At 52.2% G+C, this 19,823-nt stretch overlaps 2 protein-coding genes across 5 annotated transcripts in view; one reads left to right on the top strand and one right to left on the bottom strand.

The window, feature by feature from the left end:
* Positions 1-1,383, bottom strand: part of Gorasp1 (golgi reassembly stacking protein 1) — a 12,412-nt gene extending 11,029 nt beyond the window's left edge. Inside the window, exon 1 of the mRNA XM_050141572.1 lies at positions 1,254-1,383. Coding sequence (XP_049997529.1) covers positions 1,254-1,313 — 60 coding nt within the window. The 5' untranslated portion in view covers positions 1,314-1,383. The remainder of the gene's footprint in view (positions 1-1,253) is intronic.
* Positions 1,384-1,414: 31 nt separating this feature from the next.
* Ttc21a (tetratricopeptide repeat domain 21A) overlaps positions 1,415-19,823 on the top strand; it is a 36,515-nt gene continuing 18,106 nt past the window's right edge. For all 4 annotated transcript variants that reach the window (XR_007591538.1, XR_007591537.1, XR_007591536.1 and 1 more), the window contains exons 1-14: positions 1,415-1,545; positions 3,199-3,328; positions 4,400-4,510; positions 5,306-5,472; positions 7,621-7,743; positions 8,772-8,929; positions 11,370-11,454; positions 12,878-12,976; positions 14,380-14,572; positions 16,025-16,122; positions 16,253-16,453; positions 17,195-17,324; positions 18,875-19,032; positions 19,230-19,445. Coding sequence is in view for 1 of the 4 variants with exons in the window: in XM_050141565.1 (XP_049997522.1) it covers positions 1,519-1,545; positions 3,199-3,328; positions 4,400-4,510; positions 5,306-5,472; positions 7,621-7,743; positions 8,772-8,929; positions 11,370-11,454; positions 12,878-12,976; positions 14,380-14,572; positions 16,025-16,122; positions 16,253-16,453; positions 17,195-17,324; positions 18,875-19,032; positions 19,230-19,445 (1,896 nt within the window). In the remaining 3 variants the exon portion in view is untranslated. The remainder of the gene's footprint in view (positions 1,546-3,198; positions 3,329-4,399; positions 4,511-5,305; positions 5,473-7,620; positions 7,744-8,771; positions 8,930-11,369; positions 11,455-12,877; positions 12,977-14,379; positions 14,573-16,024; positions 16,123-16,252; positions 16,454-17,194; positions 17,325-18,874; positions 19,033-19,229; positions 19,446-19,823) is intronic.

Genomic DNA, 19,823 nt, shown 5'->3' with positions numbered 1-19,823 from the left:
GGGGGGGGGGGGGGGGGGGGGGGGGGGGGGGGGGGGGGGGGGGGGGGGGAGAACAGACCAGGAGTTCAAGGCCATCCTTGGCTACAAGAGGTCCTATATCCAAAAACAAACACAAACAAACAAAGAGACTGGAGAGACAGGTCAGCAGTTAAAGAGTTAAAGGTTCAGTTCCCAGCATACATGGGGGGCAGCTCCCAAATGCTTGTAACTCCAACTTGTACAGGCACTCTCACGTGTGTGTGTGTGTGTGTGTGTGTGTGTGTGTGTGTGTGTGCGCGCGCACCTCTGTGAAGGGTTCTCATCCTCTGACCTAACCAACCTGTCCCCCTTCCACAGCCCCCCCTTGCCTTCCCTGGCACCCACAACCTCACCACCCATACCCCTTGTGTGAATATGCTTTAAAACACCCCTGGCTGGATGCATTCCAATGTCTACCAATCCCCAATCACAAATCTTGTCTCCTTCGGTCTGCGAAGCCACCGCGGCTTTCCTGCTAGGAACCACTTCTTAGCCCTGATGCCAGCCTTCCTTTGAAGACCAGAGAAGCACGGTGGCTCAGGAGGCAGAGGCTGGTGGATCTCTGTAGGTCCCATCCAGGCCAGCCTGGTCTACATAGCAAGTTCCAAGCCAGTCAGGGCTACATAGTGAAACCAACGCAAATAAAAAAATAAAAATAAATAAATAAAATGTAAAAGAGGCTGAGAAAGGAAGGCTCCTGAGAGTTGGAGACCAGCTTGAGCTACAATACTGACCCTGTCAGAAGGCAGGCAGGCAGGCAGCTTGACCAACAGCCGGGCACCAACCTGATAAACATGCCTGCCTGCACACAGCTCTGCATCTACCCACTTTTCAAGGAAGAAGAGTAGGGGAGCTGGGTTCAAAGCCCTTCCTATCCCCAACACCATATTCCCCCACCTCTTTTACCAACCAGGTTACAAACCACTTTGTCTCTACTTCCCATAAGCCTGTTCGTTCGTACGTACCTCCCTGAAAGTGACACGTAAGGCCTCCCCCAAGTCTCGGAGTGTTTCACTCTGGGGTCCCACTGCCCACCCCGACTCCAGTCATTCTGGCCACCTCACCCTCCTGCAGTCTTCCTGAAGCCCTCGCGCTCCTCCAGCCCCTTGCACTGCGTCTCCCAGAAGGGGCTTTGGGTCTCGGGTGCGCTGAGCTTACTCAAGCTGGCAAGGAGGTCACCGCGGGCCCCGGAGCTGTGCAACCCTTCCCGATGCCACCCCGACTCAGCGGCTTACCCCGTGCAGGTGGAAGCCCTCGCCGCCCGCCGGCTGCTCCGTGCTCGCCCCTAACCCCATGGCCGCCCTCTCGCTCCGCTGCGTGGCTTGGTCACGTGGGTCAGGCCACGCCCTCCCGGATGTCACAGCTCTTAGCAACAGGCCGGCTGCCAGGTTACCAAGGACGCGCGCGCCTCGGACTTCCGGCTGCGAGCCGGGTCGCGAGTTGGGCCGCCAGATCTGGGAATCCCGCTCAGCCAGGCTTCAGCTGAGCCGGGCTGCAGCAATGAGCAGCGATGACTCCTCCCTCATGGTGCGTGAGCACTGGGCCGCCTGTGCCCGGGCGTCTTCTGCTGCCAAGACAGCTTTGCCCTGGCCTGTCCCTCTGCCCTCTGGCCATTTCTGCTCTGGGGCCACCTCTTTGCTCCGGGGCCACTTCTCCCTGGCCATTTCTGCTCCGGGGTCACCTCTCCGCTCTCTGATCATTTCTGCTCCGGGGCCACCTCTCCGCTCTCTGGCCATTTCTGCTCCGGGGCCACCTCTCTCCTCTCTGGCCATTTCTGCTCCGGGGCCACCTCTCCGCTCTCTGGCCATTTCTGCTCCGAGGCCACCTCTCCGCTCTCTGGCCATTTCTGCTCCGGGGCCACCTCTCTCCTCTCTGGCCATTTCTACTCCGGGGTCACCTCTCTGCTCCCTCCTCATCTGCGCTTGGCCCTCCTCTGCCTGACTACACGCCCTGCTACCCTCAGGCCATCTCTACTCTTGGACACTTCCAACCCTAACCATCCCTACCCCTCTGTCCACTCCTCTGACAGCATCAATGAGTCGTCCTATCTTCCCCAACTCCCTAGCCAATGTATTGCTTCCTGTGTCCTCTGTACCCCTCAAATTAGCACCCTGACCTGCCCCTGTCCCCTGTGCTCCCCAAACTAAACCCATATCCATTATCCTGTCATATCCTCCTCTTAGCCTCCCTCCCAAGCCTCTCCCGTGTCCCGGCCCTGTCTCAGTAGATGCTATGAGCTGTTACTCTCTTCTGTGTCCACCTCTCAACCCTAGTCCTAACCCAACAAGTCAGATGTCTCCAAGGTTCCCCTATTTGATTTTATTTCCTAAGCCAGAGCCGCCATGTCTCCCCTAGACACCCCTAACCTGGTTTCCCTACGTTGACTCGTTTCTTTAGAATATACATTTGAGGTGCCTGGAGCCATAGCTCAGTTCCTAGAGGAGGTACCAAGCCCTGGGTTTGATTCCTACCACCATACAAAACAGGTCTGGTGGTATCTGCTTGAAAACCCAGCACTTGAGAGGTGAGGAAGGAGGGTCAGGAGTTCAAGGTAATCCACGGTTAAGTAGCTGAGTTTGGTGCCAGTTTGTCAAAAGGAGACTCTGTCAAAACAATCTTAAAAATCTGAGAGCACTACTCCCCTGCTTAAACCTCCCAACTGCTTCCTCTTTGGTGCCCTGAGCTGATGTCTAGGCTCTTTCAAATGGCCTGTGAGGCTTTTGCGACCCAACCACATCTATCCTCAATTCAACACCCACAAACCTTAGAGGAAGTGAGACTTGACTTTGAAATCTCAGTGTGATCTCTGTGGAGCTGTATCTCCCTGGCCTTCAGCTTCTTTGACTACGACGATGATGGACATAGAGCCCATGACAACGGTCCCTAGCTTGTCCCTGCAGCTATTCCTACATTCGTTCCAATTACTGCTCCGTACTCCCCTCCCCCCATAACAAGCCTGAGTTTGTTTACATTGCATCTTAGCCAGAATCTGTTGCCACCGCCCAATCACCTATAAACTCTGTCCTACAAAAACTACCTGGAGCGACTCCCGGGGCTGCAGAAGGAGAAGGCAAGGCCTGGCTGTTGCCTTTCCCTTCCTGAGTGTAGAACTGAAGAGGCCTGCCTGGGTCAGAACAGAGACGGGGGACCCATGCTATTCCAACCATGTCTTCCTCATAGGCTTCGATCATTTACTACAGCCAGGAAAAGTACTTCCACCATGTGCAGCAGGCTGCAAGTGTGGGCTTAGAGAGGTACAGCAATGACCCTGTACTGCAGTTCTTCAAAGCTTATGGAGTTCTTGGGGAAGGTAAGGCCTTGCGCTGACCCCGGGTACCATCCTTGCCATTATCCTCTGGCAGCATCCCGATGCCTAGTTCCCATGGAAACAGCCTCACGCTACCCGCAGAGTCCTGCTGATAACCAACCCGTGAAGTCCGTATTCAGGTTGGATTTTGAGACCTTGGCTCACTGTACCTGCCATGAGCCTCAGTTTCCCTATCTGCAGAATGAGTTGTTTGAGAGGGGGCTACATGACTTGAATTCTCCTCGGGCTCGGAAGCTGAGAGCTGGAACTTCAGGAAAGAAGTGGGAGGCTTGAGCACAGGAAAGCGGGGCATAGACGTGAGAGGGAGGGACTTAAACAGCCCAGACGCTGAGACCTGTCTGAGCAGCCTGTGGCCCATGTTGGGGACATTCAGGGTAAATGGAACTGAGAATGCCCTGTCCCTCTTCAGAACTGACTCCAGTCCCCTAGGGTTCCCAGGTTCATTCTACAGCACACCTCCGGGTTCCAAGGCTCTTAGCCGGTGGGCCAGGCGTAGTGACGTGTGCTTGTCCTAGCACTAGGGAGTTCAGTATTATCTTAGGCTACACGTCAAGTCCCATGCCACCTGACATACATGAGGACCTTTCTCAAAGACAAAATACAAAGTGGGGGTTAGAGACGATGGCTCACCAGTAAGGAGCACTTACTAGACCGATCGTTGATGGTGCACACCTTTAATCCCAGCACTCGGGAGACAGAGGCAGGCGGATCTCTGTGAGACTGAGACCAGCCTGGTCTACAGAGTGAGTTGCAGGACAGCCAGGGGCTACACAGAGAAACGCTGTACCAAAACAAAACAAACAAACAAAACCCAAGCCACCTAAGGTCATCCTCTGGCCTCCAGTCACAGACACACACACAGACCTCCCCTTGCCAGCCTGGACCACAAAGCCGATGGCCTTCAGAGAGTTTCACCCTCCAGAAGTGTGGGTTCTTGGGGACCTTTCAAATCAGTCTGTCCCTAGATTGTGTGTATGAACGCAGGCAGCACTTACCTAACAGGGGTCCCCTGTTGTCTGTCTGGGACCCCAGTGTATAACGCCCTTCCTACAGACCATATCCATGATGCCATCAGTGAGCTGGAGAGCATCCAAAGCCACCCAGATATGTCCCTGTGCTCTGTCATCGCTCTGCTTTATGCTCACAAGTGCTGCGACACCATTGGTGAGTGGACCGGGCCCCTAGGGGGAAAGCCACTGCACAGACAAAGCCCTTGGAGGGCTACTGAAGGAGGGGCATATACCGGGCACTTGGATCTGCTGTTAGTCAGCCAAAACAGACCTTCCCTCATGCTCACCCAACAGGCCTCAGAGAAGACCTGATGCCCAAGATTCTGAGAGAGAGATAGAGATAGATAGATAGATAGATAGATAGATAGATAGATAGATAGATAGATAAAGAGAGAAAGAAAGAAGAGAAGAGAAAGCCGGGTGATAGTGGCGCACGCCTTTAATCCCGAGTAGGCAGATCTCTGTGAGTTCGAGACCAGCCTAGTCTACAAGGCTAGTTCCAGGACAGGCTCCAAACCACAGAGAAACCCTGTCTCGAAAAACCAAAAAAAAAAAAAAAAAAAAAAAAAAAAAAAAAAAAAAAAAAAAAAAAAAAAAAAAAAAAAAAAAAAAAAAAAAAAAAAAAAAAAAAAAAAAAAACGAGAAGAGAAGAAAAGAAAGAAAGCCAGCCATTCTAAATAATTGTGCATTGTGCTTTTAATCTCGAGTCTCTAGGTCAGAGAGAAGTGCCAATGTAGACTCCCATCTCTCGCTCAGGATAGGGCATGGACCTCATTTAGGGATTCGGGCTCAGTTGGTCTGCTCAGCACACCGATGAATGTGGGGTGGGGAGGGGTGCCTTCCAGACAGTAAGCTGAGCCCACGCGTACACACTCCTGTGGGGCAGTCGTCACTGGTGCAGATGAGAACCTCTTGGTCTCCACTCAGCCTCTTTCTCTTCTGGATGTAGACAGAGAAGCAGTTCAGGAGTTGGAGAGCAGCTTGAAGGAAATCCGCAAGACGGCCAGCGACACTGCCCTGTACTACGCCAGCCTCTTCCTCTGGCTCATAGGCCACCACGACAAGGCCAGGGAATATGTTGACCACATGCTGAAGGTCTGCAGTGGCTCCAAAGAGGTACGAGAGCATCTTAGGGCCACAGCCAAGCAAAGCAGTATCCAGACACATCGTCAGGGTTACTCCCTGAGAGCCCTGGGACCAGGGCCACATCCGGGCACTGAACCTCACACCTGTACCTTGTCTAAAGCCACGTCACATTCGTGCGCAGCGTCCTGTTTCTAGACTGCTTTCCTATGGCCTATCTTTTTTTTTTTTTTTTTTTTTTTTTGAGACAGGGTCTGTGCATAAACTTTTCCTGAGAGACACAAACAAGCACACTCTCACCCATCAAGGACAGACCAAAGTACCAAATCCTCTGAAGTCCAACTTGGTAGAACAGTGAGTCTATTGAGCTTGACCCCAAAGCAGCCACACAAACCAAAACAACCTCACCACAGCCTGAATGACCAATCTCCCATAACCGCATAGATGGAGTCTCTCTTGAAAGGATCCCCCCCAATATGTACCTTAGCACCTCCCATAACCACAAGGCCACCTGTAATTAGGGCAAAATGACATGCACCCAGCAGTGAGGTGCAAGCTGGTCTACATGAGGCTCCCAACCCCTTCTGTGAGCAAACACAACAGCCTTGCTCTTGAGAGAAGCACTTACAGCTGCTTCTGGTGATGGTGGCACCGGCTGTTGTACTCAAAGCCTGACCCTGCAGCTCGACAAGTTTGTACATAGTTCACACTGTAGCCAGGGATAGCCTTGAACTTCTGCTCCCCTGCCTCCACCTCCAGAGTGCTGGAGGTGCACTCATCCAATGCTGGGAATGAAACCAAGGCAGGCACCATGCCGTATGTACCCATCCCAATACAACATTTTTTTTATTTTTTTGTTTTGAACTTATTTTTTATGTGTATGGATATTTTGACCACTGTTATGTCCGTGCACCATGCTAGATGCCTGGGACTAGAGTTACAGATGGTTGTGAGCTACCATGTGGGTCCTGGGACTCATACCAGGGTCCTCTAGAAGAGCAGGCCAATGCATTTAACTACTAAGCCATCTCTCGAGCACCCTCTGCCACCGTATTCTTTAAATATCCTGAATTAGTCGCTGACATGTAGAAAATCAGATGATTTGGCCAGCAAGGTGGCTCAGTAGGTTAAGGCATTTACCACCCAGCCTGGTGACCTGAGTTTGATCTCTGGAACCCGTATGGTGGCACATGTGTGAACACACGCATACACACACACATACTAATATATACATACATGAATGTAATAAAACACTTTAAAGAAATCATAAAATGTAAATAGGCAATCAGGCATGGCATGATGGTAGCACCTGAGAGGCAAGCAAGAAGCCAGTCTGGGCTATAGGGCAAGACTCTATCTCAAAAGGAAAGAAGCAAGAAGGGAAAGTCCAGGTTCCCTGGTTCTTTTGAAAACCCAAGTGAGCTGTCAGGCACCCTGGGCTCTGCCCTCTCTGCAGTGTCTTGATGGACCTGAGTGGTCAGTACCTCATGTTGGTGCTGATGCTGAGACTGGAAGCCTTTTAGGCTTTACATTCTCGGAAACCTCGTAGCAATGTTCACGAGTGTAAGCCTTCGTCCGTGGGGAGGGGTGAGTACTGACATGTCTGGAACAGATGCACTGTGCGCAGCTCTAGAGGGAGTCACTGTCTCCTTAGGAGAGAAAAGAGAAGCATGCCCTGGACTATCAAGGGGTGCTCCAGGCCGGGATTTACCCAAGTGCCCCTCTCCTCCAATGCTGCTTCCCAGGCTTAGCCCTCCCAGTGACTGGAAGAAGCTGTGTGCTGGTCGAAGGACCAAGAGCAGCCCCGCCCTAGCCCCAGGGCTGATGACCTGACTGTGGTGACCAGTCCCTGCAGATACGGGAAAGGGGCCTGAGTGAGGAGCGACAGAGAGCTATGGGGTGTGGGGAGTGGTGGGGAGGTAGGAAGGAGAGGTCCCTGGGGAGCGGGGAGCTGCCAGACTAAACCGCGAGTCCTTAGGAGATGGATGCGGACTGATTTGGAAGGTGAGAGGCAGCAGGATGTCACAGGCAATGCAGGCAGGAGTGACCACCCAGCAGAGGAGGTAGCCCCCTGGGATCTGCACGAGGTGATGCCCAAGATGGTAGAGGGCGGGAGGGAGCTAGCTCGGGTAGAGGCTGTGAAGGACCCGGACTTTCACCTTTCCCGCTTGTTCTCCCCAGGGCTATGTGCTCAAAGGCTGGGTGGACCTCACCTCCAATAAGCCCCACGTCGTGAAGAAATCCATCAAGTACCTGGAACAAGGAACTCAGGACACCAAAGATGTGCTGGGGCTGATGGGCAAGGTGGGCAGAGGGAAGTGGGGGAGTCTCTGGCTGGCTCACTAGAGCCAGAGAGCTGCCAGGTGAACTCAGGCCAGATCCGAGATGCAGGCCCAGAAAGGGGCAGCAGTCAGCCCACGTCACGCCAGTCCAGAGCCCACTCATCCTTGCTTTGTGTGGCAGTCCTCATTCTGTTCTGTGTTTTGGATGCTAAGGAATTGGGCGCAGGGCTTTGCACGCACTAGGCAAGCCCTCTGTCACTGGGCTACATCTCTAGTCCCTATTTGGTGTCTTGAGATAGGCTCTCGTGTACACAAGGCTGGCCTTGTACTCACTATGTAGCTAAGGCTAGCCTTGAGTTCCTGGCCTGGCAGTACCTTCCTCAGTTTGCCTGGGGCTGGGTCAGGCCGCCTTCCTCTTGGCCTCTTCCACCTCTGACTTTCACTCCTCCCATTCCTACCCCCATCCTCCCCACACTTGTTAGTGACTTAGCAGCCACAAGAAAAGGGAGGCATGCACTCTGCCCGTTTTGCATTTCCTGATCTTAATTTGAATGAATTTTTTTTTATTTTCCTTTGTGACACTCATTGGCTCCGTCTTTGAGAGAAGAAAACTGATGTCTTACTATCTTTCTATGTGTCTGTCTGTCTGTGCTTACAAAATGACTACATCGTCATTAGATCACAGAGGGACAGGAGGGACTGGGAGACACCACCAAGCCTGGATAGAACCCAGGGACTCACCCATGCTAGGCAAGCACTCTGCCAACTGAGCCATCCCAGCCCTCAAGCCTCTCTGGAAGTCCTGCTCTGGCCCTCAGAGCTCCTGGCGGGACACCCCAGGGGAACGGTGACTAACACTGAGTCCCCAGTCACACAGAATGAACATCTTCCCAGCTGGCTACCTGACAGCTGGGTCCCTACAGTTAAACTCTGGGTCTTTGGGCTCTAGGCGGGTCAGAAGGATCTGGACTGCCCATCCTGCCCCCCATCCCCTGAGGTTGAACCTGCCCCTGCATCACTGGTGGGGGCTCTTCTCTCGGGCTCCCACAGGCAACATACTACCTGATACAGCAGAACTTCTCCGGGGCCCTGGAGGTGGTGAACCAGGTCACTATGGCCTCAGGGAACTTCCTGCCGGCCTTAGTCCTGAAGATGAGGCTGTTCCTGGCTCGGCAAGATTGGGACCAGACAGTTGAAACTGGACACAGGTGAGGGAAGAGCCACGTGCCAGGCCTCCTGCCTTTTAGGTATTCTGGGGTGCCGGGGATGGAACCCAGGGCCTTCTTCAAGCTACAGAAGCACTCTATCACAGAGCTATAGCCTCAGCCCTCTTATTTTGAGACAGGGTCTAAGTTGCCCAGACTGGCCTTGAACTCATTCTGTGGCCTAGGCAGATCCTCCTGCCTCAGCCTCCCAAGTAGCTATGATTATAGGCTTAAGCCACCATGACTGGCCTGTTTTTCACATTTGGTTTGTAGTCTAGGTTGTTCTGACGTAGCACAGGCTGGCCTCAAGCCTATGGCAATCTTCCTGCCTCAGCCTCCCAGGTGCTGGAGTTACACCTGGCTTGGTTTTCTTTTTCTTTTTTCAAATTTTGCTTTGCTTGTTAATTATCACCAACATCGCGAATGTGTGTGCAGAGGTCAGAGGACAAGTTCCCGGAGTCGGGTCTCCCCTCCCACTGTGTGGATCCGGGGGTCAAACTCAAGTCCTCAGGCTTGTGCTAATGCCATACCTACTGAGCCTTCTCTCTAGATTTAGGTTTAATGCTTTTGAGACAAGGTATCACAATGAAGGCCAGACTGTACTTGAACTCAGTGTCCTCCTGGCTCTGCCCCCAAAGTGGCTCCTGTTACACTGGGGGGGGGGGGGCAAGATGAGGCAGAGAAGCTGTGAGTGGTGACAGGGTCGGCTTCCAGGGCAGAGGGGTGAGGACAGCAACTGAACATTGACTCATTGCATCTTCCTGGGTCCTGACTGGAGGAGTGTGTTGTGGATTATTATTTTAACTAGACAGAGATGTGTTATATTTGTTTATGCCACAGAATATTACTTTACTGTGTAAAGGTGTGTTACTTTTGTTTGTGCTGCATTTGTTTAATTATGTAAAGATGTGTTGCTGTTTCGCCTTGCCTGCCTAAGGCACCCGGTTGGTCTAATAAAAAACTGAATGGCCAATGGCTAGGCAGGAGAGAGATAGGCAGGGCTGGCAGGCAGAGAGGATAAGTAGGAAGAGAAATTTAGGAATGAGAGAAGAAGGAGAAAAGAATAAGGGAGAAAGAGAGGGACATGCCTGGGGCCACCAGCCAGACATGGAGACAGCAGGAAATGTAAGATCTATATAAGATATACAGGAAGGAAGGAAGGAAGGAAGGAAGGAAGGAAGGAAGGAAGGAAGGAAGGAAGGAAGGAAGGAAGGAACAAAGGAAGGAACAAAGGAAGGAACAAAGGAAGGAACAAAGGAAGGAACAAAGGAAGGAAGAAAGGTAAAAAGCCACAGACAAAACGTAGATAAATAGAAACAGAATAAAATAAGAGCTAAGATAAGGCCAGGCATTCATAGCTGATAAGAAGTCTCCATGGACCCAAAAGAAAGCCTGGTATAGGGGTGAGGAAGGGGGACAGTTGTTGGCCTTGTGCAGACAGAGCCACCAAAATGAGGCACAGTGACGGCGTGGGAGCAGCTACCGTGAGGACCAGCAGGCAGGCGCCACCACGGTTGTTCTTTATTAACTTATGCATGCAGGTGTTGGTCTGCATGTATGCCTGGTGCCTGAAGCCTAAAGAGCGCATCAGATCCCCTGGAACTAGAGTTAGAGATGGTTATGGGTCATTGTGTGGGTGCTGGGAATCAAACTTAAGTCCTCTACAAAAGCAATTAGTGCCTAATCCACTGAGCCATCTCTCCAACCCTTCAATTTCGATTTTTAAACCATAGTTTAATGAGGGGCTGGAGAAATGGCTCATAGTTTAAGAACACTGATTGCTCTTGCAGTAATCTCTCTCTCTCTATCTCTCTCTCTCTATCTCTCTCTCTCGTGTGTGTGTATGTTTTGTGTGTGTGCAATCTCACATGTACCATGGTAAGTGTGGAGGTCAGAGGACAGCAATGTGGAGTTGACTTCTCCTTCCACCCTTTATGTGGGTCCTGGGGACTAGGGAGAGAACCCCTCTTGTGTGGCAGCTGCCTTTATCCCCTGAGCCACCTAAAAGTTGTGTTGCTTTGCTTTGTGGTTTTGGCTTCCAAATGGAAAAACAGCAAGAGCTCCTGCCTTGGGGTCTCCATGCTTTCGGAGTCATTAGCGCTGGCCAGACCTCTTTCAGTGTGGGTTACCCCAGTCACATTGCAATTTTGTTGTTAATTTGAGTAACCCTGAGCTAAGTGTGAGCTAAGTGTGGTGGCATACACCTGTAATCCAGCTCTCTGAGTGTGGAAGCAGAAGGATTTTGAAGCCACCCTGAGTTACAATAACAACTGTAGCTCCAGCTTCAGGGGATCAAACAGGCATACACACATACATATAATTACAAAATAATAAAACTAAAATGAAAAGGAATGGCTCTTAAAAGACAATCAGATGTTTCCAATATCCCATCCTCGCTGAGCTGTGAACACTGTCAGTCGGTGTCCTTCTTGTCTGATTCCAGAATCCTTGAAAAAGACGAAAGCAATATTGATGCCTGGCAAATTCTAACTGTGCACGAGCTTGTGAGGGAAGGAAACACGGCCACGGTAAGTCACCCCACGGCTCAGAAGCTGAGCCAGGGACGGGTCTTCATACTCAGTGCTGAGGCAGGATGATCAGATACGAGGTCAGGTCAAGACCCCACCCCACCCCCACAGAAAGAGATGGAGGGAGGAGAGGCGCTGAGTGAGAAGGGAGCACCGGACAGACGGGATACAAAGAGGAACCCACTGTAGTCCCACCTCCACCCCAACTCTGGCTTTGCCTTTGGAATAACCAGAAATACACCATCCTTTGATGAAGACGGCAAAGCAGAAAATAAGGGGGTCACCGTAGGAGGAAGGAAGTTCTGGTTCCTTCCATGGGCAGAGTTCTGAGATGGGGTGACATAGAGGGACAGTTCGTACCAGCGGAAAACCCTGGACAGGCCTTCATCAGGCCTGATAGCAATAGGTCAGCATCTCGTGCCCCATCTACACCCCTATCTCAAGTTCTGGGGCCTCCCGGGCAAGCTCCCTGGCTACCCTGGCTGCGTACTTCTAATCCTGTCTCACTGAGGAGAGCAGCCCCAGCTGGGCTTCTTCCCCCCTTTTCTCCCTCTCTCTTACTTTCTGGATCTGTGTTGGGGACCAGCAGGGTGGGGGGCAGAGGGCAGGAGGGCAAATGCGTAGCGGTCAGAGGATAACCTGCAGGGTGTCCAACCTTCTCCTCCACCGTGTGGGTCCGGGTCTAGAACTCATGATGTCAGGCTTTCCCTCTGAGCCCCTGGTGTGGGCAGGAGAGTCAAATGCACAATGGAAGCTCCTGGGTGCTTCCTCTGCTGTGCTGGGGAGTCGGGACGGCAACACCCACTTACAGCACTGTAGAAGGTCCAGTGGAACAACAGGGGTGCCCTGTTACCCACATTTCAGAACAGAGCTGAGGACTTGACTGCTACAGGTTGCAGGCAGGGACTTAAGGGCAACCGTGTGGTCACTTAGAGCAACGACCTCTGCCTTGGTGGCGCTGTCAGGGCACCTTCCTCTCACACTCAGGGCAAGGGCCGGGGTCACCCCTGGAGGGAATGATGTCCCTTCAGGCTCCACTTGTGGGGCTTTGAAATAGTTTTGTTGTCTTGGTCATCTGGGACAGGCAAAGCCGAACCCCAGAGGGTGGCATCAGAGCTAAGTGTGGAGTGGCCCCAATCGCCCGTCTAATGTGCAGCCAAGACTGAAAAAAGTTCTGCGCAACTCTGGTTTTGTGTTTTGGGATTCAGTTTTGCTTTGTTCCATTTATAGACAGGGTCTGGGACTTCCTGTGTAGTAAGGATGTCCTCTCTCCCACCCCTGCTACCTCTACCTCCTGAGTGCTGGTATTACAGGTATGCCTGGTTATATGCTGTGTACCTCAGGGTTTCATGCATGCTAGGCAAGCACTCAACCACCTAAGGTATGTCCTCAACCCCCCACATTGTCTGTTTTGTCCCTGCAGGCCACCGATCATGTTAAAAATCTCATCAAGGCACTAGAGACTGGAGAACCCCAGAATCCCAGCCTCCACCTTAAGAAGATTCTTGTGGTCAGTAGACTGGTAAGTGGGCAGCATCTGGTTTCTGACCATGCCCCTGATGAGAGGACCTTGGCTTCTCTCTGTGCTCTGAGCACCCACCCCTTCCCCTGATAACAAAGACATAATATGACCAGATGTTCTCCACCAAGGTGCCCCACGGAGGTGCTACAGTGACCAGAGAGATGGGGTCTGAAGGGCTTCTAGAGTGATAGCTCAGCCATGGGGGAAGGTACCACTGCCTCTGCTATGCAGAACGAAGCCAGCCCTATTCCAGGATCCATATCCTCCTCATAGGAGTGACCTAAGGGACAGTCCACCTGGGCCTCTGGCATCGTGGCATCGAAGGTCCAAACAAAGTCGCCAAAGAACTTGTCTTTTGTAAGAACATTCACTCAAAAAAAAAAAAAAAAAAAAAAGGTTTACAGGAAAAACTAAGAATGAGGCCAACCCTGGGCTGCAGAGACCAAAACGGGGTTGCTAAGTGCTGCTGGGTGACTGTCCCCCTCCATGTGTGTGTCTAAGTTTCTCAGCTGTGTCCTTATGTGGCATGGGACATGATTCATTACAGCCACTTCCCATCACCAAACTCAAATAGCTTTTCAACAAGCTTTAGATAAAAAATAAAAACAGGGGCTGGAGAGATGTCTCAGTGGTTAAGAGCACTGGCTGCTCTTCCAGAGGACCTGGGTTCAATTCCCAGCACCCATATGGCAGCTCACAACTGTCTGCAACTCCAGTTCTTAGGCATCTGACACCCTCATACAGACATACATGCAAACAAAACACCAATCCATATAAAATGTAAATAAATAATCTATTTATAAATAAATATAATATAATACAAACCAATGCAGTACAATAAAACCCACAAAACCAAACCCCACCTTCTGGTAATAAGTTGGGAGTGGTGATGCCTATGATCCCAGCACTCAAAAGGTTGAGGCAGAGGATCAGGAGTTCAAGGCCAGCCTCAGCTACGTAGCAAGTTAAAGGCCAGCTTGGGCTACATGAGACCCTGTCACAAACGCAAAGCAACCTGTTGGTAACTACTAAGATCAGTTACTACCAAGTGGTGGTGGCACACACCTTTAACCCAGCACTCGGGAAGCAGAGGCAGGTGGGTCTCTGTGAGTTCGAAGCCAGCCTTGTCTACAGAGAGAGTTCCAGAATAGTCAGGATACAGAGAAACCCTCTCTCAAAGGAAAAAAAAAAGTCAGTACTGTGGCCAGCCAAGATGTGTTTGGAGGACACTATGACTGGAGGCAGGTTCCTCAGGAGATGGATAGCTAGCTACACACAGATCCCAGGGACCTCTTGGGCTCTCTGAGTCCTTCCCAGCTCTGCTGTAATGTCCCCACTTCTGGCGTTATCTTCACCCAGGCAGCTGGACTGACTCTCTTTTCCCATCTGTCCACTCTTGGCAGTGCGGGAGGCACCAGGCAGTCCAGCGACTTGTGAGCGGCTTCCTGGAGCGCATCTTCATGACCACACCTTCCTGTGCCCTGGTGGCCACAGAGTTGGGCTATCTCTTCATCCTCCAGCAGCAAGTGAAGGAAGCATGCTTGTGGTACAAGGAGGCCATGAAGCTGGAGGAGAACCGGCTGGCTGCATTGGCAGGTCTCCACGGGCCGGGCAGGGTGGTGTCCTGCTCTCAAGACTGTGTGTGAGTTTAGGGGGTACCGTCCTATGGGGATCTTCCAGTGAAGCCACCGATTTAGATGGAAGCCCAGGACTGATCCATGTTGTGGCTGGAGCACCCACATCCTACATCAGCAAAGATGGGCAGTTTGGCGTTTTTCCATGGGTGTTGGGTCTGCTGGAACTGGAATTATAGACAGTTGTGAGCTGCCATGTTCGTGCTGGGAATTGAATCTGGGTTCTCTGGAAAAGTAATCAGTGCTCTCTCTGAACCCTGAGTCATCTCTCCAGCCCCTGTGGAATACTCTGTTTTGTCCCTTAAGTAAAGGGCACAATCAGCTGGGTGTGTAGGTGTGCACCTGTCATCCCAGCAGGTGGAAGCCAGGGATCAAGAGTTCAAGGTCATCCCCAACTATGTAGAGCTTCGGAGGCCAGCCCAGGCTACATGAGACCCTGTCTCGAAAATAATGATCAAAAACAAGTTAATTACCCTAGTCTATAAAACAGGCAGACATGTCTTAGTAAGTGTTTGCCTGGCCAGTGTAAGCCCCCCAGTCCCTACTACACCACCACTATAAAAACAGTCACCCTAAAAGAAAAGAAGGGGGGGCTACAAATAGCAAATCCAGTGTGATTGAAAGAAACATCACCAACGTAAAGATATAAAAATATGTTTATTCCCCCTAATAATCAGGAGAATATGGATTAGAACCCATTCCTTTGGTCCTTTGACATTGTGTGTATACCTGAGAGGAGTGTACATGTGTGAGTGTGTGTATGCGCACGCACCCCCCACAGAGGTCAGAAGAGGGTGTTGGATCCCCCAGAGCTGGAGTTGCAGGCAGTTGTGAGCCCTCTGTTGTGAGGGTTGGGAACCTAACTCGGGTCCTCTGGAACATGTTTAAATTCTTAGCAGGGACGGCAAGATGGCTGAGTAGTAAAGTGGCCTCCTTCAAGCCCGACAGCCCGAGTTCCGTCTCGGGACCCCATAGGAGAGAGCCAGCTCCCACAGTTGCCTTCTGACCTCCACATGCACCGCATGGCACACGAGCTCACGCATGTGCTTGCACATACACAGTCTTGCCCATGCATGCTATGCCCTGAGCCCCTAAATCTGTAGATCTTCGGGTTGCATATTGCTGTGTGTACTTTAGTCACAAATACTTAGAAACCATGGGAAGGATTAAACCACACATGGTTAATGGTGCTTCTCACTGGAGCCATTGTTAAGCCAACACATGGATGGGGGATGATTCTCTCTCAGCCTTTCTGCTTCAGTTCTCTGCCCCACACCTGCCTCGCTCCTGCAGTTTGTGAAGATGTGAGGCGACCTCCTGCCTGGGCCCCTACTTTCCCGTCTCAGTCTGCCCCTGAATCTGCCCGGCGGCTGGCTCTGCTGCTTGCTCAGCTTCGTTCTTGTCCCATCTACAGGGAGCATCTGGTGCCAGATCTTGCAGGGCCAGCTGGAGGAGGCGGCGCACCAGCTGGAGTTCCTCAAGGAGGTGCAGCAGTCCCTCGGGAAGTCTGAGGTCAGAGCTAATAGGCAAGGATGGCTTCCCTATGGAGTCTCCAGCAGAGGGCGATCCCAGTGGCGGGCCGCACTGCTCGGGCCAGCCTCTGCTCCAGGCCCCAAACCTCTCTTCCACCTCTCTTCCACAGGTACTGGTCTTCCTGCAAGCCCTTGTGGCATCTAAGAAGCAAAAGCCAGAGCAAGAGGCCACCGCGCTCCTGAAGGAGGCAGTGGAGCTGCACTTCTCCAGCATGCAGGGCCTGGCCCTGAGCCCCGAGTACTTCGAAAAGCTGGACCCCCTCTTTCTGGTCTGCATTGCCAAGGAGTATCTGCATTTCTGCCCCAAGCAGGTTAGGGGGGTGACCCATCTTCTCGGCAGGGGCCTAAAATACAAGTGTGATTGGACAGAAACAAGGGCTTTACCTGGCCAGCCACCAAGCCCGGCTGAACTGTGAGGAAGCAGGCAGGAATCTAGTGTTTCTGTGGTGTTTATTTGATTTGTTTTTGAGACAGGGTCTCCTGTAGCCCAGGTTCGTCTCTACCTTGCTGTATAGCCAGGGATGACCTTTGAACCCCTGATCCTCCTGCCTTCACATCCTGAGAGCTGCCACCACACCCAGTTTATGGGGCACCAAGGATGGAACTCAGGGCTTCCACAAAGCAAGTGCACTATCCCCTGAGTGACAGCCCCAGCCTGTGCCAGGTCTTTTCAAACAGGAACGGGCTGAAGCCAGATCACCTCAGAGGCTCTTCTGGTGCAGAGCCGGATGTCCCAGGTGATGCGCAGTGTCCTCTCTCTCACAAGTTCCCAGGCCTGTCTGAAGCTGGGGCACAGGCTCCGTATTTGGGTGGGGCAGCACACCGGCTGGCCATGCACCTGTCCTTGTCCTGACAGGAGCTGTAATCCCAGCTCTCAGGCGGCAGAGGAAGGAGGGTTAGGAGTTCAAGATCGTCCTTGGCTGTACAGGGAGTTCAAGGCTGTCATGGGCTACATGAGACCCTGGGCAGAGGGGGGGGGGCGGTGGTAGGAAGAAGAGGAGGTAGGAGAAGAAATAAGGCAGCCACACATTTAGCCTCTGATCTTCCCACAGCCTCGGTCACCTGGCCAGCTTGTGTCTCCACTTCTTAAACAAGTCGCTATGATCTTGAGTCCTGTGGTAAAGGTAGCCCCAGCCATGATGGACCCACTGTTTGTGACGGCTCAGGTCAAGTTCCTCTCAGGTGAGCAGCGAACGCTAGCAGACACCTGGTGGAGCTTCTGCCTTAGGTTGTAGCCACAGGCTCCTTGCCTGGGATTCTTTTCCTGTTTGTATATGTGACACACACACGCATACCCACATACATACATACTTTCGTACGTACATACATACACACACAGAATACCGCTGTGAGGAAACTGGAAGGCCACGTGGGATAGGAAGAGTATTTCCATGAGGCCCCAGATGGCAAGGCTTTCACTGAGGCCACAGTCAGGTCTGCAGTCAGGTCTGCCAACTTCTCCCGTGTCCCAGTTTAGGCATCAGAGAGAGGAAAGGGAAGAACATTCCGTGGGCGGCCAGTTGTTCTCTGCGATACACAGCCCTTCCCTGAAGCACTTCGCTTAGGGCCTGCACCATCTCCCTGCCTGCGTAACCAACTATTCCCACGTCTCCCGCTGTCTCTACACTGAGGGCTTTCACTCAACTGAAGGCTCGTAAGACTTCGTCCTCAAGGCTCTCTGGGCCAGGTTTACTCATAGTTTTAATGTCTTCTGGGTCCAAGGCCAGGGAAGAAGAACTGTCCCAGAGGTGCTAGCAGCTACCAGCAGGTTTGGAACCAACGCTAAGTCTCTAAGAGGTGAGGTTGCCATGGTGACCTCTTCCTCTCCACAGCACACAAGAAAAGATGAGGGAGTTTGGGACCCAAAAAAGGTATACCCCAACCTACAGGTGATGGCTTCCAGGCAGCAGCTATGGAGAGGCCTGGATACAGAAGGAGAAAGTGCCCCTCCTAGCCCTCTGCACCCTGGCATTAAGCTGCCACTATCAAACCAGGACAGCCTGCCTGGCTTCAGAGGGGGCACCTAAGTCTAGTGTCAGGAGTTCAGACCTCCATGGGCTTGAGTTTAAATGAAGACTTTGACCCTTGGCTTACATGACTACATCCTGAATCCCATATCCAAAAGACAGTATGTCAAGGCCCAAGCAGGTATATGGCCTCATTAACATGCACGAGGTCCTAGGTTCGATTCCCAGAACCACGAAAAATAAAGATAAAATACAAGGGTCAGAAACAAAACTTACAGGGTCGTGCAGATGTTAAGTCTAGTCAGACTTTAACAGGCCTGCCAGGGCAGAGCAAGAGCTCAGTCATTAAAGCATGTTTCTTGTGATTTCAATGGCCTAAGCTTGATCCCTGCTTGTGATCCTAGTGCCGGAGAGGCAGACAGGGACAGGTAGAAGCCCGGGGTGGGCTGGCTGGCCAGCCTAGCCTGCATGCTGAGCTCCAGCCCAGAGACCAACCCTGTCTCAACACAAGGTGAATGGCTCCTGAGTTGGCTTCTGGCGTGCAACACACACACACACACACACTGCATATTCTCTCTCTCTCTCTCTCTCTCTCTCTCTCTCTCTCTCTCTCTCTAAAACTGGGTAAAATACCAACATTTGACAGAGATTTCTGTAAATACCAGATTTCCGAATGGCCACATACGTGAAACCCATTCTTCCTCTACTTGTTGGGTCTCGGGGGCTCCTAAAGCTCTTATTCAGGCTTTGGTTCTGTGTCCCTAGGAGAGCTAGAGAACTCCCAGAGCACCCTGCAGCGCTGCCTGGAGCTGGATCCCACCTTTGTGGATGCCCACCTCCTCATGTCCCAGATCTACCTGGCTCAGGGCAACTTTGCCATGTGTTCCCACTGTTTAGAGCTGGGTGTCAGCCACAACTTCCAGGTGGGAGCTCTCTACACTCTGCGGCCAATCGAACACCCCTTTCTGGACCATTGCTGGGGCGGGGGAGCATATAAAGGCATAGGAACTCTGCTAGCCCACAGGCAGGGCAGGCTCTTTGGTTCCCCCAGAGAAGCTTCCCAGGCTGCCGTGTGAGCAGCAGAGGTAAGCTAGCCCCAGTTCCGCTTTGCCTCTCCTAGGTCCGAGACTACCCCCTCTACCACTTCATCAAAGCCAGGGCCCTCAACAAGACTGGTGACTATGCCGAGGCCATAAAAACCTTGAAGATGATCGTAAAACTGCCCACCACAAGGGTGGAAGAAAGCAGGAAGAGCCGAGGCCCCTCCGTACGGCCCAGTGAGCGGGCATCCATCCTGCTGGAGCTAGTAGAGGCCCTCCGACTGAATGGGGAGCTGGTGAGAAATGCCTTGCATGGGGCTGGGGATTAGGTCATGAAAGCATCGGGACCAGAGTCCAGATTGCCAGGACCCCCAGTGCGTCTGAGGGTTCTAGGTTCAGTGAGAGAGACTGACCTTGATGATAAAATGATCACAGAGGATGATACCTGATGTCATTTTCTTCCCTGCTCATGCAAACATACGAGTGTGCACCTGCACATTCACGCCTCCACCCCCCAATGCCAACATGCATACACACATGCGTGCACAACAAACACATAGACATGCAACAAAGAAAAAACTGCTTTGCTCCCATTCCCTGGGCTGGGGCACATTGGAGGCCCCAGGAGACCAGCCTGGGGCCAAGCTCTGGTTTGGTTGAGACAGGGTTCTCTA

Source organism: Alexandromys fortis, unplaced genomic scaffold, assembly GCF_014885135.2.
Source record: "Alexandromys fortis isolate MF-2015 unplaced genomic scaffold, M_Fortis_MF-2015_v1.1 scaffold_44, whole genome shotgun sequence".
Taxonomy (NCBI): Eukaryota; Metazoa; Chordata; class Mammalia; order Rodentia; family Cricetidae; genus Alexandromys; species Alexandromys fortis.
This window is presented reverse-complemented; position numbering and strand designations above follow the sequence as displayed.